The sequence below is a fragment of the Erithacus rubecula genome (genome assembly GCF_903797595.1).
Source record: "Erithacus rubecula genome assembly, chromosome: 13".
In the NCBI taxonomy this organism is placed as follows: domain Eukaryota; kingdom Metazoa; phylum Chordata; class Aves; order Passeriformes; family Muscicapidae; genus Erithacus; species Erithacus rubecula.
Genome location: NC_136665.1, coordinates 17,706,111 through 17,728,014, shown reverse-complemented (window position 1 = coordinate 17,728,014; position 21,904 = coordinate 17,706,111). Strand labels below are relative to the sequence as shown.

The window sequence follows — 21,904 nt, the reverse complement described above, 5'->3', positions numbered from 1 at the left end:
CTGCTGAAAACTTCAGTTTTGTGTGTTGGAGTTGAATTCCAGTTTACCTGGATCTGTCTCAGCCCAGAGCTGCATTTGCAGCCCCCAGGAGTTCTGTGCCATCACTCCTGCCTGCAGGGGAAATGTACTTAAATGGGTTTTTATTCCATTTGAGATGAGGGGCAGCAGCTGCTCAGTGTAACCCTCTCCCATTCCTGAGCATGGACTTGTTTATTTTCTGCTCTTGACTAAGCAAGAGTTAGCTTTCATCCCAGAAAGAGCTAAATTAATGTAAACCTGAGTTGCTTTCCTCTTCCCACCCATTTTTTGAGGGGCTGCATTCTCACACAGTGCTATTTCTCTCATTGATTGTGTCACATCTTTCCTGGTCTAAAAATCCTGTTGAAATTACAGTGGAAAAAGCAATGAAGCCTTACAGAGGACTGGCAAACTATTTGTAGAATCAAATGCAGTTCTTGAAGTGGTTGCATACACATGGTCATTTTCCTTTTGGTTGTGGAGCTTAATCTGTTTATAGATCTTGCAGTTTTTCAATTTCTCACTATAATTTTTGTAGCTATTTGATTTTGAATCTCACGTTGACTATTTTTGCTATTGTATTGCTGAAGAAAATAAAAATTGCTATGGCCCTGGCAAAGAGCAGTGTTTCTAATGCTTTAAGAGCTGTAGTTTATAGTCTCCTTGAGCATCCCTTTTTATCAATAAGCTGAAAATGTAAACACAAGAGGTGCTACATCTAACAGTGCTGTTCTTCTGTGACTGCTAAATGAAGGAGAAGTAGAGTTTCATGTCCTGATATAAGAGTTTGTGGATTTTTCTTGGCATTTTTTTCTCTGTAGCAGGTTCTTCCCTGCCACAGAACTGTGGCTCACACACTAAAATCCTGAGATTTAAAAAGTTCCAGTATTTTGTCAGGTGTCCTTGGAAACTGGAAGATCTGTCCTACAAAACAGCTGAAATTAGCTGGACCTTGAGGAGCAGCCCTGGGAGCTCCTGTGATGTTTGCTGAGCCCTGACCTGTTGTGTGACACCTCTGCAAGTGGTGGGGGTGGCATTTGGTGCCTCTCCAGAAGGCACTGAGGTGAAAAAATGGACTTCTCCAAGCTTTCTTCAACACCTGCCAAGAGGACTGGAGTCTCTCTCCTGTTTGTTACTCTCTCAGTTATTTGGATGGAGTTTCATCAAGCCTATTTTAAGTCCTTGAGGCTTTGACCTTGTCCCTGTGCTGTTCCATAAACACCCTTGGCAAGGCCCATTGTGGGTTGATTTCCAGGTTGATTTCCAGATTTATTTCCAGGTGAAGAATCTGAACAGCCCCCAGTAGGTGTGTTTGGTGACTGGAATGGCTGCAGTGTTTATATTCCTTTTTAAACCTCTTCTCCTTTCAAAGGTGCTACCACAAAGCAGCTTCTTCATAGTCAGGCTCCACTTAGAGATGTAAAATAATCTCTGGCTCAGAAGCTGAGTTTACTATGCCATGTAAGGAAAAAAAACATGGAACTCATCTCCTCTACTACACTGGACCTGACTTTTCTTGAGCAGATATATTTTTTGGGAGAGGACTTGGGTTTTTTGCATCTTTCCTTGGTCAGAGGCAGGATGATTCCTGAAGCCTGTCCCAAGTGTAACTTAACCTGAGCACTGTTTGCCATCACTTGGATGTTCTCCAGAGTTAAGAAAGTTGCATAAGCTCTTTATCTGGAGCTAAGCAGCTTAAGGAAGTTGCAAAGCTCCAGCACCTCATGTTTCCATCAGCTGAGCTCTTTTAACACAGTCCTGTCCTCCCCCAGCCTCTGAACATCCTGATGTTACAGGTTGTGATAACCTGCACAGTTAACTGCTTTCTGCCCCTGAAAGAACAAAGAGCTCCCAGACCTTGGCAGAGTTGGGCATGCAGAATGAAAACACAGCAGTAAAATGGGTGAAACTGATAAAAAACAATGCTGAGGTTTGGGATTAAATCTGGAGTTTTCTCCAGTTTGTTCTCATTGTGAGGTGGACTCTTGATTACTTAATGCAGAATAAGCATCAGTTCTGAGCTGGGTCATTGAATCCCTTTAATTCCTCACCTGGTACCTGCTGCTTTTCTGAGAACCTTGGGCATTGTCACAGTAGGTGTTTCCAGCCTGGAAAAAAAATAAAAATATATATATATCTCAAATTTATAAATCCCTAATGGCATAGACATACCTTCAGTGTCTGAGAATGTTCTCTGTCCAGCAGAAAATAGTCCAGAGTGACATTTTTAAGAGAACCAAGCTTGGAATTTATTTGGAGCATACAACAACACCCTGAACGTAAAAATGACAATTTTTTTCCCTTGCAGTCAACCTAGCAAAACAAGCAGAGTAAAAAAGTCTCCTCTGTCCTGATGCCCCTTTACAATATTGTAACAAATGCTATCTTTTCCCAGCCCTTGGCTCCCTGCAGCAGGGACAGAGGAATCAGCAGTCCCTCCATATTTTCAGAAAAAAAATTGAAGTGCATTATTCCCCAGAATAAGCACTGCAGACAGTTAAGTGCCTGTAATTCTAATGCAAATTTCTTTTAATTCTAGATTGGTAAAGATCCACATTTCTCTTTTCCAAAAGGCTCAGCAGCTTGTCCAATAAGCCTAATTAAAGGTGGTAATGGACATTCCATTCTCAGATTGATTTATTCCTGTGGAAAGTGATTTGAGCTGGTTAAATGGCACCTGGAAAAAGGGCTGAGATATGGCAAGGATGGCAGCAGAGAACTGGTGTGGTTTTCTTACTTTCACAAAAGAAATGTTAATGTTGCACTGATGGAAAACCCATTTACTCTTTCCTTTTTTAAAGTTTAACTCATAGTGAACTTACAGAGAATCTGAGAATGGTTTGGGTTGGAAAGGACCTTAAAGATTATCCAAGCCCCAATGTCCAGCCTGGTCTTGGACACTTCCAGATGCAGAAAATGCAGTTCTGAGTACATTTATTTTTTTATTTATCTGGTTCCTTGCAAACCCTCCTGAGGGGTGCATTATTCTGATAAATTCAATTAATTCTCTTTGCATTGTGGAGATTTCTAAAAAAATCCAGCCCTTTGTTTCACAGGGTATATTTTAATACCCAAGACTTTTATGATAAACAGGGGTTGATACTTGCAGAAACAAAATCACAGCAAGGCTCTGTGGTTGTGTTCTTCTTCTCCATGATGTCCAGTATATGGAGATCCAATTAATATTGTAGCAGAGTGAAACAAGTCGTGAAAATCTCCTTTAATATTAGGCTTTGAAAAATCCTGTTTCTCTGATTCATTGTGGTCAGGTGAATTTAATGGTCTGCTTAGTCAAAAAAAAAAAAAAAGTTAAAGGCTCTGAAAGCCTTTGTAGAATTAAAATTCTTTTTTATGAGTTAAAACACACATTGCAGGCACAGCTTCAAGTACTCTTGTGCAAGGCTTTTTTGCAGATGAGTTTATACTTTGTTGTTGCATTAATGGAACCACTCCAAGCCAGGCACAATGTGTTCTTCAAGGCTCTGATTTTCACCTTCACTCTCCTGTACAGTGAAAGATGCACAAATGTCCCAAATGTTTTAGCAGCTGCAGCCTCTTCCAGACCATTTGAAAAAGATGTGGCTACTCAAATTCTATACTCAGCTTAGAATAACTTTTCCCTGTGAGGAAGATGAGAACCCATCAATATATTGTGTGTTGCCACACACAAATATCCATTCTTCAGAGAGGATCTTTCCTCCTGGTGATGGTAACTCCAGAAGAATGAAATGCAGAAGATCTGGAGTTCTCTGGGAACATCTGGAAAGAGTTAAGGGATGCTGCCTCTACATCTGAGAAGTTTAGGAAGAAGTATTAGGTAGGACTGTGTTTTAACACAGAAAAATGCAGATTTAGTGGTGGGTTGATTTCTGTAGCACATCTCTAGTCTCTGTTTATAAAGGACCTCTGGTGTATTCTGGCCTCTCCCTTCCTTTCCTGGCTCAGAACACAGGGCTGCTGTTAAACCACATAGACAGTTCCCACTCTGTGCTTTAAATCAAGGTGCTAGTGGATCTTGCTAAAGGGAGTAAAGCAGCTCTGTGTGCCTGGAGAAGGGCTGAGCTCTCTGCTTCAGTGGGTTTATTGGTTTTTAAAGAATTATGAATTTAGTTTGAGGTCATTTCTGGAAAAGCACTTTCTCTTGGTCTGCAATACACGATTAATGGTGAGAGCAACGCCAAGTGCATTAAGACATGAAGTGAACCTTGGAGATCTGAAAGAAAAACAGCATCTCCTCAGGCCTGGGGCTGGCTGCTGCTTTCCTGTTAGACATGGTGCAAGAGAATTGTGATCTTTGGCAAGTGGAGCTTTGTGGTCAGTAAAGCTCCCAAAGTAACTTTGTACCTCAGTCTCACTTTGGTGCCACAATTAACCTCACAATGTTATCATTATCATTATGAAATGAAGCTCCTGAACATCACCATGTAAATTTGTGCTTGTTTCTCCTTTCCCCTCCATGGGCTGTCCCTGCATCACTTTCTGCAGATTTATTTTCCTGCCAGGACATTTTGTATCTTGGTACTTTCAATACTTTGCAAACCAATTAACCTCTTTCCCCATCTTCTCTTCCTTCCATGTTTTTCAGCCCTTTGTCAGATGGAGATTTCCTAATTTAAATTTAGTTCCTAAGTCAAGAAATTGATTTTTTTAGTTCTTTAGATACTGTTAGGTTCATCACCACTGAATGTTATCTCTGTGGAGCTCTCTGCTCCTTCTAGTTTTGTTTGGGTTTTTGGTGGTTTTTTTTTTTTTAAACCAAAGCTGTCAAACTTGCCCAGCAAAGCCAGTGGAGTCTTTATCACATCTAACCTTGTACTGATATTTAAAGAGATCTTGTTAAGTAATTTAAATACTTGGTTGTTTTTTCTTTTCCCTGAAAGTGAGGCCTCATTAGATGGGAAAGATAAAAGAAGTGTTCCACAGTAGTTTGGCTAAAAAATCTGATTATTTATTTGCTGCGTTTGGTGGATTGGCCATATTTGCATGCATCAATCTTGGGATGGGCTGTAACATTCATCTTTTAGTGTCAGTGAAAGAAAACTCAGTGGAATTTAACCTCTAATTTCTGCTTTTTCCAAATTATGGTCTTTAGGCTGAGACTCATTTTCCTGAAGACACAAGGACCAAAGATACCCAAATAATAATAACTATAATATCTAGATTATACAGAAGTGAGATGAACTTTTCTTTCTATCACAGGGGTCTGGGTACTGGTCTCCTCCAGCAGTGAGTTAATGAAGCAAATGTGTATCTAAACTAATGCTGGAATTAAGTGGATTAATGAAGGGGAGCAGGGATGTGGGCAGTAAAACACAGAGAAAATAAGGAGTGGGAGGAGGTGGTGAAATGTTTGTTAAAATGAAAATGATAGTTGAAAATAACATATTCTATGTTATTAATAATAACCATAAAATGGGTTGATTCTCTTGCTGTCCTGTCATGTGCACACAAATCAGCCAAACTCATCCCCTGAACATCTCTAATGGTTTTCTCATGGTCTCCTGAGGGTTTTGTTCTGCCTCCTGGTTGGGTGTTTTTTCTCTTACAATCTCATTTTTTGATTGATATCTGTGCTACTGGTTTGAAATATGGCTGAGATGCAGTATTCAAGTTCTCAGGCAACATCTCATAGTTTCCTTTGTGAAAAAGAAAAAAACACTTTTTCATAAAAAATATTTGAGCATTTTATTCCTATTCATAAGAGAGGAAACTCTCTCAGACTGAAGAACTTTTCAAGTGAAACTTCATAGACATCAATGCAGATTAAGCTGCCTTGGTCTCAAGTAAGAAGTAGAAGGGGGGAAAAAAAAAAAAAGTGCTGAAATGGGTTCAGCTCTAAGCATTCAGCTGTGACTTTGAGCTTTTCTTTCCTTTCACATCAGTGCTCTATGCTGCTGGGGATTATTTTCCTGCATGTGACTTGGAGGGAGATAATCACAGACAGGATGGATTAAGGGTACCTGTGGCCATATCTCCCAAAGCTCAGTTCCTTGCTGAAATTGGTGAATATTTCTATCAAGCTCCTTCATTCCCCCATATATATATATATGTTTGAAAAGAATAAGAAAGAGCTGGCAAAGCTGTATATGAAATATGAATTTCACATTTTTTCCTTTATTCCTTTTGTTTGCTTCCCTGCTTGAAGAATCTATCCCATTTTTCTGTTCTTGGGAATTAATTGTTCCTTTGTGATTAAATAGAGATAAAACATCTCCTTACCTGTTACTTGTTGGGCTGTAAACAAATGTGGTGTTGGAGCATCAATTTTATGTCAGCTTTGGTCTGGGGGGTTTCACTGATGTTGATCAGGAAGAAACAAATGTGTAATACAATAATAAAATACCAAATTCACACTGTGTGTAAAACCCATCATCTGCCATTATGTCATGTAATGCATTTATTTGTTTGAGTTTTTGATGGATTAGACTCTCTAATGTTAAAAACCCCAAATAAAACCAACCCAGCCATCAGACATCTGCAGGGCAGTGGGGAAATGCTGTCCTGTCTTGCTCTGAGTAAATTGGCCAGAAAAGTCTGCATTAAAATGCATTATTAAAGAGTTTAAAATCTGCAATCTTAGAGGCTTTTTCCATTTAAAAGCCAAGTTGAGGCCAGGGCTTTGTGGGAAGCCCCAGTGCTGTGGTGGCATTTGTGGGGGAGAGGTGCAGATTCTCATCCTCAACATCTGTTAGAATTTTTTAAATTTCTGTTGGCACAAAGAAATACCTGTTCTGCTTTTTCTGGGCAATTCCTGGCTAATGCAGTGCACAGTCATGTTTTAAGGTTGGATTGGGTGTTTAAAGATGTGGTGGTGTGTAGGGGATTTCTTCCTGTGTTGGACTGGTCATAGGACAAAAACTTTATTTAAATGGAATAAATTTTCTTACAGACATTTGGGCACTCATGAGATTTGGAAGGACAAAAGAGAGGGTGAGAAGGAGGAGGTTTTTCTGCCATTCTCTCTTTAGTATTCACCATTAAACCAACATATATATCAATATCTCTCTGTAAATACACATGTACATATGTGTGGGCAGCATTTTACTGTTTAACCTAAAAAGTCTCTGGAGTTTTTCAATCCCAAAGTGTCTGACTGTTTAATTTTTCAGCTCTAAAGGCATTCAGCACAGAGTGATTTTTCTCATATATTGCAGTTTAAAGTGTCAGTGCAAGGGAAGTTTAGTGGGTTGGAAATGTTGTTTCTGTCTGCTCTGATGGAGTTTGAGTCTCTCCTGTAGTGAGAGGGACCAGGCACTGCTCATTTTGATGAGGAATTTTGGGGACTAAGAGCAACAACAGGGAGCTCTGAAAATCAAAATAACTTCTTTTAAACACAGGGCCCTGCTGATGTAAATTTTGGTACATTTGAATGTTGGGAGCATTTTTGTGTTGAATTTTAGATTCTTTTAAGTTGCAGAGTAACATTGTCAGCACTTCTTAAGTGGAATGTCTGTGTCACTGTTTTGTGCTGTTTAATGGGCTGTCTGTGGTTTGTTTTTGTTGTTTCATTTTTAATTTGTTTTAAATCTTTATGTTGGGAGGGAGTTGGGGACAGGCTTCAGGTTTGTGTTGGATGTTTATTCTGGTTTTTCAAGTGTTTGCTGTCCTGTTGTCACTTTGCTTCTTGCATGCAGCAAAAATTTCACTTTCTGGGATTTGCAGTCCATCTCAGGTGTAGGATCTTATCTTATCCTGTGATTTTGAGTAGAGATATGAGGCAGAACAGCACATTCTGTTAAAAAAAAAATATTTGAGGTAGACAGTTTTACCGTGAGCTGTAGCATCACTGGAAATTCAGCAGGCTCTAAATTTTTGATGAAGAAGGAACTGCTGACAAATTGCTGCAGGTGACCCTTGGAGCCAGGGCAGCCAGCATGGATCAGCATTCCTGGGGATCTGTGCAGGATGTGGGTGTTAATTCTGGCTGGGACACCACGAGAGGCACAGATCAGCTTTGTTCTGGCCAAGGAATATCAAAGTGGAATTATGTATGCAGTGGGAAGTGATGGGTTTTTATTGGGGCAGCCGTGCAGGATGAAAGAGGCTTTTGAAGTTGTGATTTGTAGTGGATGGAGCTGAAGGTGCTGGGAGAGAAATGCTGATGGTTGTGCCTCACCAGACACAGTGTGTTGATAAAGGTGTGGGGAATGGATCATTAAAAGTCTCCTGGGCTGGTCCCAGCAGGAAAGGGGGGATTGTGCCCCTTTCAGGTGAGAGCCACCTGCAGAGCTGCCCCTGCACAGGAGGAGCTGGAGCTGCTGCAGAGCCCAGAGGAGGCTCCAGGATGAGCAGAGGATGGAGCAGCTCTGCTGGGAGGAAAGGCTGGCACAGCTGGGATTGTTCACCTGGGCAGGAGAAGCTTTGGGGTGAGCTCAGTGTGACCTTGGAAGGGACACAGGAAAGATGGAGAGAGAGAATTGATGGAGGGACAGGACACAGGGAATGGCTTCAAACTGACAGAGGGCAGGGTTAGATGGGATTTTGGGAAAAATTCATTCCTGTGAGAATGGTGAGGCCCTGGCACAGTGCCCAGAACAGCTGTGGCTGCCCCTGGATCCCTGGAGTGTCCAGGCCAGGCTGGACAATGGGGCTGGAGCACCTGGGCCAGTGGGAGGTGTCCCTGGATGAGCTTTAAGGTCCCTTCCAACCCAAACCATCCTGACTCCAGTGGTCACCCTCCTTTTCAGGTGCTGAGAATTGACTCAGCAGCAGCATCTCCTCCATCCCCAGGCTCCCTGTGCTCGTGGCAGTGAGTCCTGGCAGCCCTGGAGAGTTTGGAACACAAATCCAGACATCAGAGTCACTCCTGATATGGAAATACAGAAATAACAATCAGGTCTCACCCTTTCCACCACTACAGCTACACAAGCCAGAGTTCAGCCAGCTTCATATTTGATTTTTTAAAAATTCCAGCAGCTCTGATTTATTTATAATTCTCAAGCCCTACATTATTTTGAAATAATTTGTGACATGCTGTCATGTGGGTTCACAGAATTCCTGACCTCTGGAAACACCTGTTAGGGATGCCTGGTTAAAGGTGATGACCCATAAATGTTATCAGAAAGGTGTCTGGAATTGTAGGTCACAGGGGAAAAGCTTCAGGCATACAAATTACAACAACAGGGGCCTGAAAATAGCAGGAAATACTTGATTTGTGACAGGTCACTCTTCTGGAAAAAAAAAAAAAAAAAAAAAAAAAAGAGTTTTTCAAGTTGATTGTTGGTTTAAAATATTGTTATTCCAAGAAAGGAAGAATTGATGGGCAGAGCACAAGTTATGTCATCAAGGGTGCATTGCAGTTTTTTTGTTAGTCAGCGTGGCTTTAAATGCACAAGTTTGTTCTGTGATGGGTTGGGAAGGCATTTGATAATTACTGAAGTATAGAGAATCTGTCCAGAGTAATAAATAGAAATATTTAAAGCAGCTGAAATTGACTTTTGGCAGTGAGTGCTGAATATGAATATCTGCTTTTCAATTTTATTAACACTTGTACAGAATCTCAAACATTTCTTTGTGCTAAATATGCAAAATTCTGGGATACCACAGGTAAAGAATTCTTCCCAAGACACTGCAGCCTGAAAATATTTGTTTCTAACATCCTTTCCCTCCTATATGTTTGGGAAGTTCAGTTCTGGCACTGAGTGGAGGTTTTGCTTGGAGCCTGGGAGTGAGTTTGGTGTTAAGCAGGGCACACAAAGATTTCCACAGAACTTCCCTGTGTGGATGTTTCACTAAGTAATGCAGAAAAAGGCAATATAATTCTGATTTAATGTAACAGCTGCATTTTGAATTTGGACAATTAACCTGCTCTAGCAGTGTAACACTTTTACTGCACCAACACCAAAAACTAATTTGCAGGAACTGCACATGGCATGAGATTTGATCACTGGAGTGGGAATTGGTGTTCAGTGTGTGTTGGGTGTTGAGTTGCTTCAGAGTTACTGATTTTAAATTTTATTTTGTAACTGATTCAATGGCAAGAGTTTAAAGAGTCTGGTAAACATTTCCTGGTAAACTTTGTGAAGAGTGCAGAGCTGGTTCTTGTGTGCAGTGACCTGTTCCTGAGATAAGTTCAGAATGGTGCTCCAAGGAAAACTGTGATTGTTCCCATGGATGTCCCAGGGTTGGTAGAGCTGAGCTGTCTCCACAGGTGCTGCAGAGTCAAAACCTCTGCCAAGATGTAAAGAGGCTCTCAGTGGTTGGTGCACAGAGCAGGATTCCTGAGGACTTTAGGATAAATGTCACTCCTTAATGATTCTTTTTGCAACTGAGCTGCTGTTGTTGAGATGGAATAATTCCCTGTGGTAGAGGCTGAGCTGGGCTAAAGGTTTTGTGGTGGTTACAGCTCTGAGATGGCAGAAATGCAGGTGGGGAGTTCAGAAAACCCTTCTGGTGTGGGCAGGACTGTCCTGAGCAGTGAGAGATAAAAACAGAGATGTTCTGAGACAGTCTGTGTGGATGTGGGGACAGGGGCATTCATCACTACAAATGCTCTTTGCTGCATGGAAGGAGGGACTCAGATTAGCTCAGGGATGCTCTGCAGAGCTGAACCACCTGTGTGAGACATTCCAGGGAGTTTGGGTCAGGTGCAGAGGGTGGGTGGGCTGGGGAGGCAGGGGACAGTGCCTGAGAGTCAATAAATGCAGCCAGACAGGAGAAGTTGTAATAAAACTCTCCACAGAACAGTTGCTGCTCCTTCCATATTAAGCTGTTGTAAATTAATTTTGTATAAAACGATGCTTTTAACTAGGCCTCTGCTAATGGCACACTGGAGAGAACTTGAATGCTGCTCAGTAATGGAGAAGTTTCTGTGGCAGTGGCTGGCTGGGTCTGTGCTTGCAGCAGGGTCAGGAGGATGTGCTGCTGTCAGTGCCCCTGCAGGGACAGCTGAGCAGCTGAGGAAGGGCCAGGGGCACCTCACAGGGGCTTCCTGGGCTGCAGCTCCTGATGAGTGATGCTGCCATGGAGCAGGGATCTAATGAGACCCCAAAGGAGTTGGAGCAATCACTTTTTTCCTTGGAGCACCATTCTAAAGTTATCTCAGGAACAGGCCACAGCATTGCTTAGCAAGTTTTTTAACTCTCTTCTTTGTCTTGCTGCTGGAGCTTTTAACTTGGTCAATCCTTTTTTATTTACAGCCTTTCAGGTGTAGTGGATGCATTTGTGTTTCTTTCAGAAGTGTGCTGCCACTGCTGGCTCTGTGCTGGTCAATATTGCCTCTGTGTTTTGTTTTCCAAAGCTTTTCCAATCTCTTACATGAAATTACTCTGATATCTTACTCTCTGCATCTGCCTGGTGGATGATGTCAAATTGAATTAACTCTTTCCTTCAACTGACAGAAATCCCTTCTAAATTCTCTACTTAAATGGCATCATTTCTGCTTCAGTGCAACAAATGGGAGATCCCAGTTTGATTTTAGTGAATAATGAGTGGTCAGCTGTGGCATTGGACAGTCTGACCTTGCCTGGATATTTGCAGGTACCTTTAGAGTTGGATTCATCTCAACACAGACAGATCCAGATGAACTGGGCTGTGTTGGTATCAAAGCAAAATCTGGAGTTTACCTGGCATTAGAGGAAGATTGGCTTGATAAATCAGGTACAAATGGAGAATACCACAAGGGTTTCCTTTCCTTTGGGTTTTCAAACACCTGGGATTGTAGCATTTGTATAATTATTTTTTGATTGACCATGGAGGGGTAAGTGTGGAGCTCCCATGCAAACTGGAATGTTTCCATCATGGCACTGGTTGCAGGGGGGCTGTAGGAGGCAGGATTCAGGAAGGAGGGAAATGACCAGCTCAGCTCTTTCCTCACTGAAACCACCTGCATTGGGTCACTTGTCACAACAGCTGATTTCATTTTGGGACAATCAGGAATGGATGTCACTGCCCTCCCTGAACAATAAGCAAAATGGGCTGCTTGAGCTTCTTGTGGAGTGTTCAGCACCTCATCCTTTGATGCTGGAGATGACTTTAGCATTCACTTGAGTGCAGATCTCATAATTTATCCAGCTGTTGCTGGATCCCTGGCAGTGCCCAGGCCAGGCTGGACACTGGGGCTGGAGCACCTGGGACAGTGGAAGTGTCCCTGCCATGGGAAATGGGAATGAGATGAGCTTTAAGGTCCTTCCCAACCCAAACAATCCCATGGTTTTATGAGATTTTAATAATTCCCTGCCTTAGCAAAGATCTGCTGACCTCTAGTGTCAGGACATCACTTGATTTTCTGTGCTGTGCTTTGTGATCAATACAGAAAAATAAGCTCTGGGTCTCCAGAGCTCTCCTGAGTTCCAGGAATTTCTGATTAATTTAGACTCAATGACTCTACAAATTCCTCCTGTTCAAACTCCAGGTTTAAAATGAACTTGCCAGCCAGCTCTGACAAGTTCCAGTTCTATATATAGAAATAAAAATTCCACCTTCAGGGAACTACTGCTTTTTATGTTTGACTCTGTGTAGTAAAAATTAAGGTCACTGAATAAAATTACTGACTCTTGAACCTTTCCCAAACTTTTTATTTCTTGCAGACATTCATGTGCATCACTTGCCATATTATATGATCTGAAAATTCAAAGGTCTGGAAGGCTAATTTTCAAGGAAAGAAAAAAAAAAAAGAATTTTTAGTATGTGTTTGCTCCCATCTTGCTTTGTTTGTTTGGCTGGTAGTTTGTTTGGGGGTTTGGTTTTTGTTTTTGTTTTTTTTTTTCAGGATAACTGGTTGTTTCCATCAAAAAAATGGTTGAAGCAGCTCTTGAGAATTAACTTTTCTCTGAAAATTAATTAAATAAATAATAAATCTAATCTGTTAATTTTTCTGGTGTTTTTTTTTTGCACCACTTCACACCTTTCCTTTTTTACTGCCTTGAAATAACTTTGGCTTCTGAAAGCAGAGCACTGCCTAATAATAGGAAACTTTCTGCTTTAAAAACCACATTTCTATTTCCTTTTGCATATTCTGTGGCTATTACTTTGTTTCTTTACAAGCTTTTCCAATCACACCAGTTGCTGTTTCCCTTTATTCTTTCTGGCCTTTATATACAAAATGCTGAATTTTGGGGGCGTAGCCAATTTAAGTCTTATTTCCAAAACCCTCCCAGAGGATGTTGTGGTTTGCTCCTCTAAAGGAGGACATGAAATGATTCTTAATGTGAAGAATAATTTTAGAATAATATTTTATTAGTAGTGACAGAGATGCTCAGTGTTGTTCTGAGATTTTGGATCCCTGGATTTCTTTGATGCATTTATTTCCATATGAGAAATAATTGCAATATGTATCTTATAAAAAAAACAACCCACTGCAGCCTTTCTAATACAATGTTTTGGGGATTTTAACATCTTAATTTTTAGATCATTGCAGTAAGAAAGAAAAGTTTGCAGGGAAGCTGAGCTGCTGTGGTGTTCAATATTTGATTTTTTTTATTGTTTTTTTCTCTCTTTTGGAGCAATTTCCAAGGCAGGAGCTTTCTCCAGTGCCAAGCATTGACCAAGGGTCTGTAAACAGCCTGATCCCCCTGACTTGGCCAGGGGCAGCTCTGCTTTGTAGCCCTTCATGTTCCTCTGCAGAGAAAAACCACTTTGGGCTCCTTTTCTTTATAGCAAAGCAATGAACTGAGGAGAAACTTCAATAAGTTCCTGCTTTGGGTGTCCATCTGGGTTTGCATCTTGCTAAAAACAGCCATTATTGAGCACGAGGATGGATTTACCTGGCTTGGAGCTGGGAGTTTGAGCACTCCTGAGTGTGGTGCTCTGCAAATGAAGCTGTGCTATTCAGGGATAGATCCTAGATTAGCAAAACCTCACAGAACACAGGGAAAATGAAGTGTTTCAAGTAATTCGAGTCTTACAATGTTAGCTGGTAGCTACTGTTCTCTCTTTAGATATTAAAATTTATTAAAATATAATGCAGCCAGAGGTTGGGATGTATTTTTATGACTTTATACCCACATACAAAGCTTTCAATTTTTAATTTTTTTTAGCTTCTACCAAAGCAGTTTTTTTCTGGCCTGAAATAAATCTATCATGTTCTGCTTTGCCCAGAGCACTTAGAGAACAAAACCAAATTAATTTAGCTTCTCCATAATTTTTTTTTTTGTCCCTTGCAAGACTGCAAGAAATCTGACACACAGGAGTGACCTATTTTAATATTCCTGCTTCACCTCCTCCCCTGAGCCCTCCCTGCCCTTCTGGCTGTGGAATTTTGGATTCCAGGGGCTGGGGTGGAGATGCTCCAGCAGGATTTAGCTCTGCAGCCCCAAGGTGTTCTGGGATGTTCCTGTGCTGGAGAACATTCCCTGGGAAATTCCAGTGAGGAATGGCCAACCCCAAGTTTACAGCTTCAGCAAGAAGGTTTTTGTTGTTGTTGTTTGGTTTATTTTTTGTGGTTTCGGTTTGTGCTTTTTTGTGGAGTTTTGTTTTGTTTTGATTCTGTTGGTTTGGTGTTGGTTTTTTTTGGTGGGTTTGCTTTGCTTTGCTAAGGAAAAAAAAAAATCAAAGCTAAAAACCAAACAGAAAAGACAAGTAAAACCTTGGACTGCAGATCTGCCACAGAACAGATTTCTTTGTGACCTCACTTTTTTTTTTTTTTTTTTTTTGGCTCAAAGAAAAGTTTGGGCAGTGCTCTGAGCACAGGGTGATGCTCAGGGTGTCCTGTGCAGGGCTAAGGGTTGGATTTATGATCTTTGTGGGTTCCTTCCAGCTCAGGGTGTTCTGTGAAGAACTGCACTGCTGCCAAAGCACTGCTCTGCAGTTTTTACCATGCAAAATTAACAGAGTTTATTGTATCCCATCACTCCTTTTGGAAAGCAATAACATTTCTCAATCTGAGATCTGTGAGAACCTGGGTGAGGCTCCTGAGATGGAGCTGCCCTGGGGTGGGATATTCCCCTCCTGGTTTGGGCTGCCTGGGAATTGCTGCATCCCTGCAGTGAGCCAGCTTTGCTGGGGGATCAATACCTGTTACTGATAGAGGTGGGAGTGCTTGGGTTTGCTTGTTTTGTGGTTTAGAAACACGTGGGGAAAATGAGAAAGCAAGAATTGAACACTGGGTGCACTGCCAGCTCTGTGTGGAGGTGACAGTGAGTCCCACAGCAGCCAGGGAGAGCAGGATGAGGAAAAATATTCTCCTTGTGGCAAAGGGTGATGTGTTCTGGAGGAGAGTGAATTCTCCTAGCTAATCACAGGTTGGGGATGTATCAGGGAGAACCCTCTGAATTCTTTTTCTGGGGAGCTTAGCTAGAAATTCAAACAGTTGTTCTGCAGCAGTATTAAACCCTTAATTAAAAAAAAAATAAAAAAAGGAAGGTAGTTCACATGGAAACATCAAGTTCAGACAGCTCAGATTTGGTTCCTCAGAATTAGTAGTTGCTTTCTTTACCTTTATATTGCATGCAGTGATCTGTGGGCTAATTTCAGAAGGAATCATTTAGTCTGGGCTGTGTCCTGCCTGTCTCCCCTTCCTCTGAAGGAAGAGGATGCTGTGGAAGTGACATCCAGAAAATACAGAGGCCAGAGTTGTCCTACAACTAAAAAAATTACTGTAAAGTTTCTTTAGGGAAAAACTACAAGTAAAATAATGTCCTAGCCAGGTTGGTAGGCACAGGGTTTATCATCTGGCCAGTGACAAAGGGGCAGTGAATTGGTTCATTGCACCTGCTGCCGAAGTCCAAAAAGAAATTAAAAACCAGAAAAGCCATCAGTGAGCACATCACACTCCAGTACATCAACAAAAGGATGGGTTGGACATGGCTTTAATGAAATCAGTTACTGGTTTGTGTTGCTGCCAGCATGGTTTGCACAAGCTGCTCCTCCCAGATGTGTTCAGTGCTGAATGGCTGCACCTCGTGCACTCCCTTCCTTTAAATCCCCTGTATCTCACAAATAAATCAATGCTGGAGCTTGGTGGGAAGTGGGAACTGCAAAATCAACTTAGCTCCCAGCTCTGCTCCTGCTGGAGAATAAAACCAGCAGCACCTCATGTACATGAAAAAAGGTGAAATACAAATGTACCCTTCTTTTGGGGGATTAGGTCCTGGAAAAAAGAGGAACATTAAAGGATCTGTCAACTTTGTATTTATTTAAAAGTGCATTAACAAGGAAGCCAGTTCTTAAGGACCATCAAGGGATTCAGTTTTATGTCTGTTCTTTTAACAGGTTGAACCTTGCCACCTGAAAGACTTAAACACAGAGTTCCTCTGAGACAAGCAGAGTCACTGAATTCAGGAGGCTGAAGATGCTGCTGCTGCTGTGGGAGCAGCTCTTCCTGGTGTCATTTGTTGGCTGCCTTGCAGGTAACAGTGATCTCTAACTTCTCTTTTAGAACTGTGCACAAATTGCCAGATTCAGGGTTTCAGCTGCACTTGAGGAGGGGAACCCAGAGGCTTTGAAATGCACAAGTTGTGTGCAGTTTAGAAAGCAACCGTGCAACAGACATGTTAAATAATGCAAAATATTAAAAGTGAGTGAATTAAAAGCACCTTTGCTACTTAGGGATGTGCTTTCAAAGCAAGCAGAAGGCATTTGAATGCATTAAGGATGCTGTTGGCAGCAGTGCACTGTAGGTGTGCTGATTGAAGAGCTGCAGTGTGTTTGTCTTTAACTGGACACTTCAGATTCTTGCTGTGGCTGATTGCTGCAGCTCTTCTCAAAACTCTGCTTCAGAATGGGGTTTGTTCCTGAGGAGCAGCACTGTGTCATTGCTGAGTTGGTGCAGAGGTTTGCTTTTCTTGCTGTGCCAGGCAGCTCTCAGAGTTTGGAGCTGCTGTCTGCTCCCTGCAGCTCTGCAGTGTCTGTTCTGTACCTGCTGGAGCTCAGGGCTCACTCACAGCACCACAGGGCTTGCCATGCTGATCTCTGCTCAGTTTTTTCTGCTCCAGCACCCCCAGGGATGCTGAGTGTGTCAGGGGAGAGGAGGAGCTCCTGTCCTGCCATCAGGGCTGGGCTCTGGTGGATTCTGTGCCCTGGGCTTTGCCAGGCCTGCCAAGAGCAGGGCAGTGCCCAAATGCCCTCTCAGGGTGGCCAGCACAGCCCTGGGCAGGAGGGCAGTGCTGTATTAATGCAGATGAACATCCTGTGGTTTATCCCCAGCTCTGCTGTGGACTGATGAGTTTGCTTTCCAAGAACTCCAGTGCAGGAGGGATGGAGGGAAATGCTGTGGCTGCCCTGGGAGTCCCCTGGCTGTGATTTCATCCTGGTCCTGTGCTGTGCCAGCCTCTCCTTCCATCCCCTTCCTCCCATGACCAGTGCTTGTGTTCTGGCTGTGCTCAGGAGGGTTGGAGCCCTGCACATCCAGGGAAGATGGATTCAGCTTTTCATGGAGCTTCAGAAGGCCAGGATTTGTTTATGGCTTAGTCAAGAACTTTAAAGAAAGGGAAATGTCATTGTTAAACCAGTGTCCATCCTCCCAGCACCTCTCTGCACCTATTTCAGGTCACTCCCTGCAGCTGGTACTTGCCAAACATCAGTTTGGTGGCCATGGGGAGTTGGTAGGTTGGAGAACCAGCAGGAAGTGAAGGGAAAAGCTGCTCTTCTTATTTCCAAAAGCCAGCTGGCATGAGCAGGGCTGCTTGGGATGGACATCCCTGGTTTAATGTTGAATTGCTGTCCCTGAGGAGGTTCTGTGGAGTCCCAGGCAGCACTTGTAGAGACAAGAGTTGAGCCAGATGCAATTTGAGGATCTCAGCATTTCCATCTCCCTCCAAACTCTGCAGAAGGGCTCAATCTGACATAAAAATCTCCTGATATTTGGAGCCTAAGTGTGTGCTCAATGCTAACATTGCCTGTTTGCTTCAATTGCATGAATCCCTTTAGTGGACCTTTGGAACAGCTGGCTGCTGAAATCCACTTGGGAATCCTGCAGCTGAATTGATTTCAAAACAGATTTTAGTAAGAGCATGCTCTAAATGTAAAAACAAGTTGTCAGACAGTTTGGAGAATGTTATTTTAACCTCTTATTAAGACAGATCAGCAGGTATTCTGCCTCCCCATAGAAAACCATTTTTCTTTTGCTTTGCCTATAAGCAAAAAGACAGTTCTTGTAAGAGCTGTCTGCAGTTCAGTGTTATGAAATAACATCATAGCTGCAGAAAAGGAGATGATGCTGATCTTGGCTTATATACCCTGACATTCTCTGTCTTTGCAGATAATGTATTTCAAAGTAGGCCCCTTATTGCAGTGTTCTGTATTGAATTGCTTTTCCTTTATCTGTTGTGAATCTTCATAGTTCATCATAGAGGGGAATGTGAGAGGATCTAATGAAAATAAACAGTGACCCTTGGATTTTTGTTTACTGAAGTATGATTACATCTGTATGACTAATGATCCCATGGTCTTTTTGTCCATTTACCTTGGGGAGCAAAAAGGTGATTACTGAGTATTAAATATATATGTATATATATATATGGGGGTGTTCCAAATGTCTGCCTTGTTAGGAGAGGCATTTCAAAACACACACTTTAGCATTATTATCTTTAAATTACTCTGAAGACCGACTTCAAAGATAAAAATGAGTAAAATATGCAGAACACCATCAACAGTGAAAGTGCCAGACTAAGCTGTGGTGAGGTCATGAATTAATTCCAGGTGTGACTTCTGCAACTTCTGATTTTTGTGGGGTCTTCACCCCTCCTGAGTGCCCTGATTGCACTTGTTCCTTTGGGGCACTGGGGCAGCAATTCCTGTCTGGAATGAGTGAGGGTGAATTTGTTGAGCAATTTGGTGAATTTGTGAGCCCCCATCACACAAAGTGTGTAAAAACTTCCCTGCAGAGCACAGGCACTGATTTCTGTTTCCTTGAGAAGCTAAACCAACTACTCTCTCCCCAGAAAGGGATGTTCTTAAAGCTTCTTCTGAGAATTTAGGGGAAAAAAAAAAACAACTTTTGAAGGGGAAGGAAAGCTGTGAATAAAGAGAGAGTTCAAAAGAAACAGAACAAGGAGGATTCTGTGTGTAAATGCATAAATTTTTTTCTCCTTGAGATGAAAGGGCACATTTCAAATGTTGTGTCCAGGGCAAGACCTGGAGACTCCACTTGGGTTGACTCCTCAAATTTGACTCCCTGCCACCACAAACAGTGTCTTTGCTGCATTTTATTTAAACAGAGAAAAACAAAAATAATCATTAATCTCTTTTCCATGCAGCCATTGCAAGCTTTGGCAAAAAAAAAACAAAACCAAACAACAAGAACCAAAGAAAAACACAAAGCCACAAAGAAAAAACCCAGCCGATGCACTACTGTAATATATAGAAACTATTTGGACATTGAAGTCTGGTTCCTGTTCTATCATTTTATACTAAAATTTGTCACTAGGGAGGTTTTTCTTCTAATTCCTTATTCAGCAGTCCATTTGAGTTTAAAACTAGATCATATTCTATGTATTTCTTTATGTCAATTCAGGTGGTTTTATTGCTTTAATTTTCATTTTTTCATTTTGTTTTCTCAAGCTAATACAGAAATAAACTGTTAAACCCTCAGGCACAGCAATGTCATGTATCAGATTCACAGTTCTCCTCTTTTTTAGTATCAAGTTTAGGAGACTTATGAAATTGGAAAGCATGATTCTTTCTTTATTTTCCTGAGAGCATGAAAACAAACCTTCTGTGTTCTTACTGCTCTGATGTTGTGATTAAATCATTCCACAAGGAAAGCAGAGTCTTTGGTGGGGAGTTTCTTTTTGGGTAAAAGTCCATTTGTAAGAAAAAAAAAAAAAATAAACAGCATCATCTACTACTCTTGTTCAAATTCAGTTTTCATTAAGATTTACAACCTTCAGACAAAGCCAGCCTGGCTTTTGATGCATGATGCTTGTGCATATTAATAGTAATCTCTTTTTTTGTGCATTATACATGTCCAGCCATCATGTTCAAGTGCAGCTATGGCAGTAGTGACTGTCAGAATTGTTTAGCTGGGATGGTTTGTGCAGCACTACCAGGATTCATTGCACTGACAGAAAGTTTGGGTTCAGTTAGTTAAAAAAATGAGAAATCACTCTTAAGGGTTCTGCTTTTTTTTTCTGAAGTGTTTGGTGCCCCATTTGGGGAGCAAAAAGGGGATTACTGAGCATTTTAAAAAATTAAAAAGATAGATATTTGTGTGTATATATGTGTACATATATATATATATATGAATATATATGTCTGTGTATATATATTTGTGTGTATACACATATATACACATATTGAATGTATATGTATTATGTGTATATATATTATCTCTCTATATATGTATGTATATATATGTGGAATTTCAAAATGCCTGCCTTGTTTGAAATTTCAAACCTCACAATTTAGCATTATTATGTTTAAGTTGCTCTGAAGTGCAACTTCAAAGGCAAAAAGGAGCAAAATATGCAAAACAACATCAACACTGGGAGTGCAAAACTCATCTGTGAGCTATGGTGAAGTGATGAATTAATTCCAGGTGTAAATTCTTGCACTTCTCATTTCTGTATGGTCTTCACCTTCTGTTTTTTTTAATTATTTACTCTGTACCAGGGTAAATCTTGCCTTTCTCTTCAGCTCCTTCCTCACTCCTGGGTGAGGTGACCATTTAATTCATTCACTTGGAATTAGGTGAGAGGAAAAGAAGAGTTTCTTTCATGAGGATCTGTGTTTTCTGGTCAGCTAAATACAAACTTGGGTATAAATTCAAGTGCAAAGCCCATGAAAAGAGCTTTGTTGACATCCAGCCTTTCTCCAAGTTCCTGCATTTCCAGGAGTTTGGGTTTCCATGCTGGGTGTGCTCTTACCAGTTACAATATTTAATTCCACAAGTGCAGAAAATGCTGTTAGATTCAAATTCTTTTTGAAGAGAGACCTTTCATAGCTTTTTGGGGAGTCTCCTTGGTTTCTGCTTTTTCTTTCAAGCTGAAGAAATCCTCCTCAAAAGCATCTCCCTTGTGCTGCAGATGCTGTCTGACCTTAAAGCTGAATCCTCACCTTCACACAATTAATGCTTCATTTCAACAAGACAAATGCTGCCTTCATCTTCATTAATTAAGCTTATTGCTGATTTGATGGCATTGGAATGGAGAAATTTTAGCTACTGGCAATTCTGATTTTCACATAAATTACCAAGAAAAGAATTTCCAAGCAGTTTATCCTGCAATAAAATTCTTTTACTGCAAATATTACTGAGCATGAAGGCTGTACATTTGTACTTCGACAGTTCTTCTGCCTACTGCAGTTTAAAGTGCAATACAATAGAGCAAATAATTCCAATATATTTCTTGTAAACTGTTATGGAGCTTGAGCACATGGAATAGTAATCCCTACTGGAATACTTACTCCAATCCATAAGCTAAATATTGATTTAATAGGAATTGTGACAACTCCCACAGAAGCCTCAGGATTTCTGTTTGCTGAATTTTTTGGTAGATCATTTGATATTTTGTTTATGGCTACTTATTTGCTGTGTGACTTCAGCCTTTTTTCCCAAACACTTTGAAAAAAGTGACTTTGGGAGATTCTCAGCTTTCCCTGATTTCCCTTAGCCAGCCTGCCTGGTGGCAAGGACAGGACAGGAGCCTCTCCACAGTTTTTTTGTTTTTTTTTTTGGGTTTTAATGCGGGCCAACACTGCCAAAGCTTCAAAAAAAGTGAGGTCCTGGAAGTTCTTGGAAGACTTTAGGCTTGCATCCCTTCCAGCCCTTTATTTGGGAAGTTCAGGACATCTTGGAGTTAAAAAAATCAGATTAAAGAGGCTGTGACTGACAGTTGAAAAACAGGGGAGGTTGAAATCTAAAGCTGAGTCATTTGGCAGATGTTCAACAAAACAGCAGAACTGAGAATAATTTAGTTTTGTGTTTAAAAAAAGCTCTTCAGTAAAAACTGTTCTGATTTTTCTTCTTGTTTTTAATGATGATGTTCAAAATGAATGCTTTAGGTTTTTAATT

General features: G+C 41.2%; 1 protein-coding gene across 1 annotated transcript in view; it reads left to right on the top strand.

The window, feature by feature from the left end:
- The window catches only part of CNTN3 (contactin 3), a 92,334-nt gene that overhangs the window by 5,573 nt on the left and 64,857 nt on the right, over nt 1–21,904 (top strand). The window contains exon 2 of the mRNA XM_079317199.1: nt 16,168–16,304. Within this exon, the coding sequence (XP_079173325.1) occupies nt 16,247–16,304 (58 nt within the window). The 5' untranslated portion in view covers nt 16,168–16,246. The remainder of the gene's footprint in view (nt 1–16,167; nt 16,305–21,904) is intronic.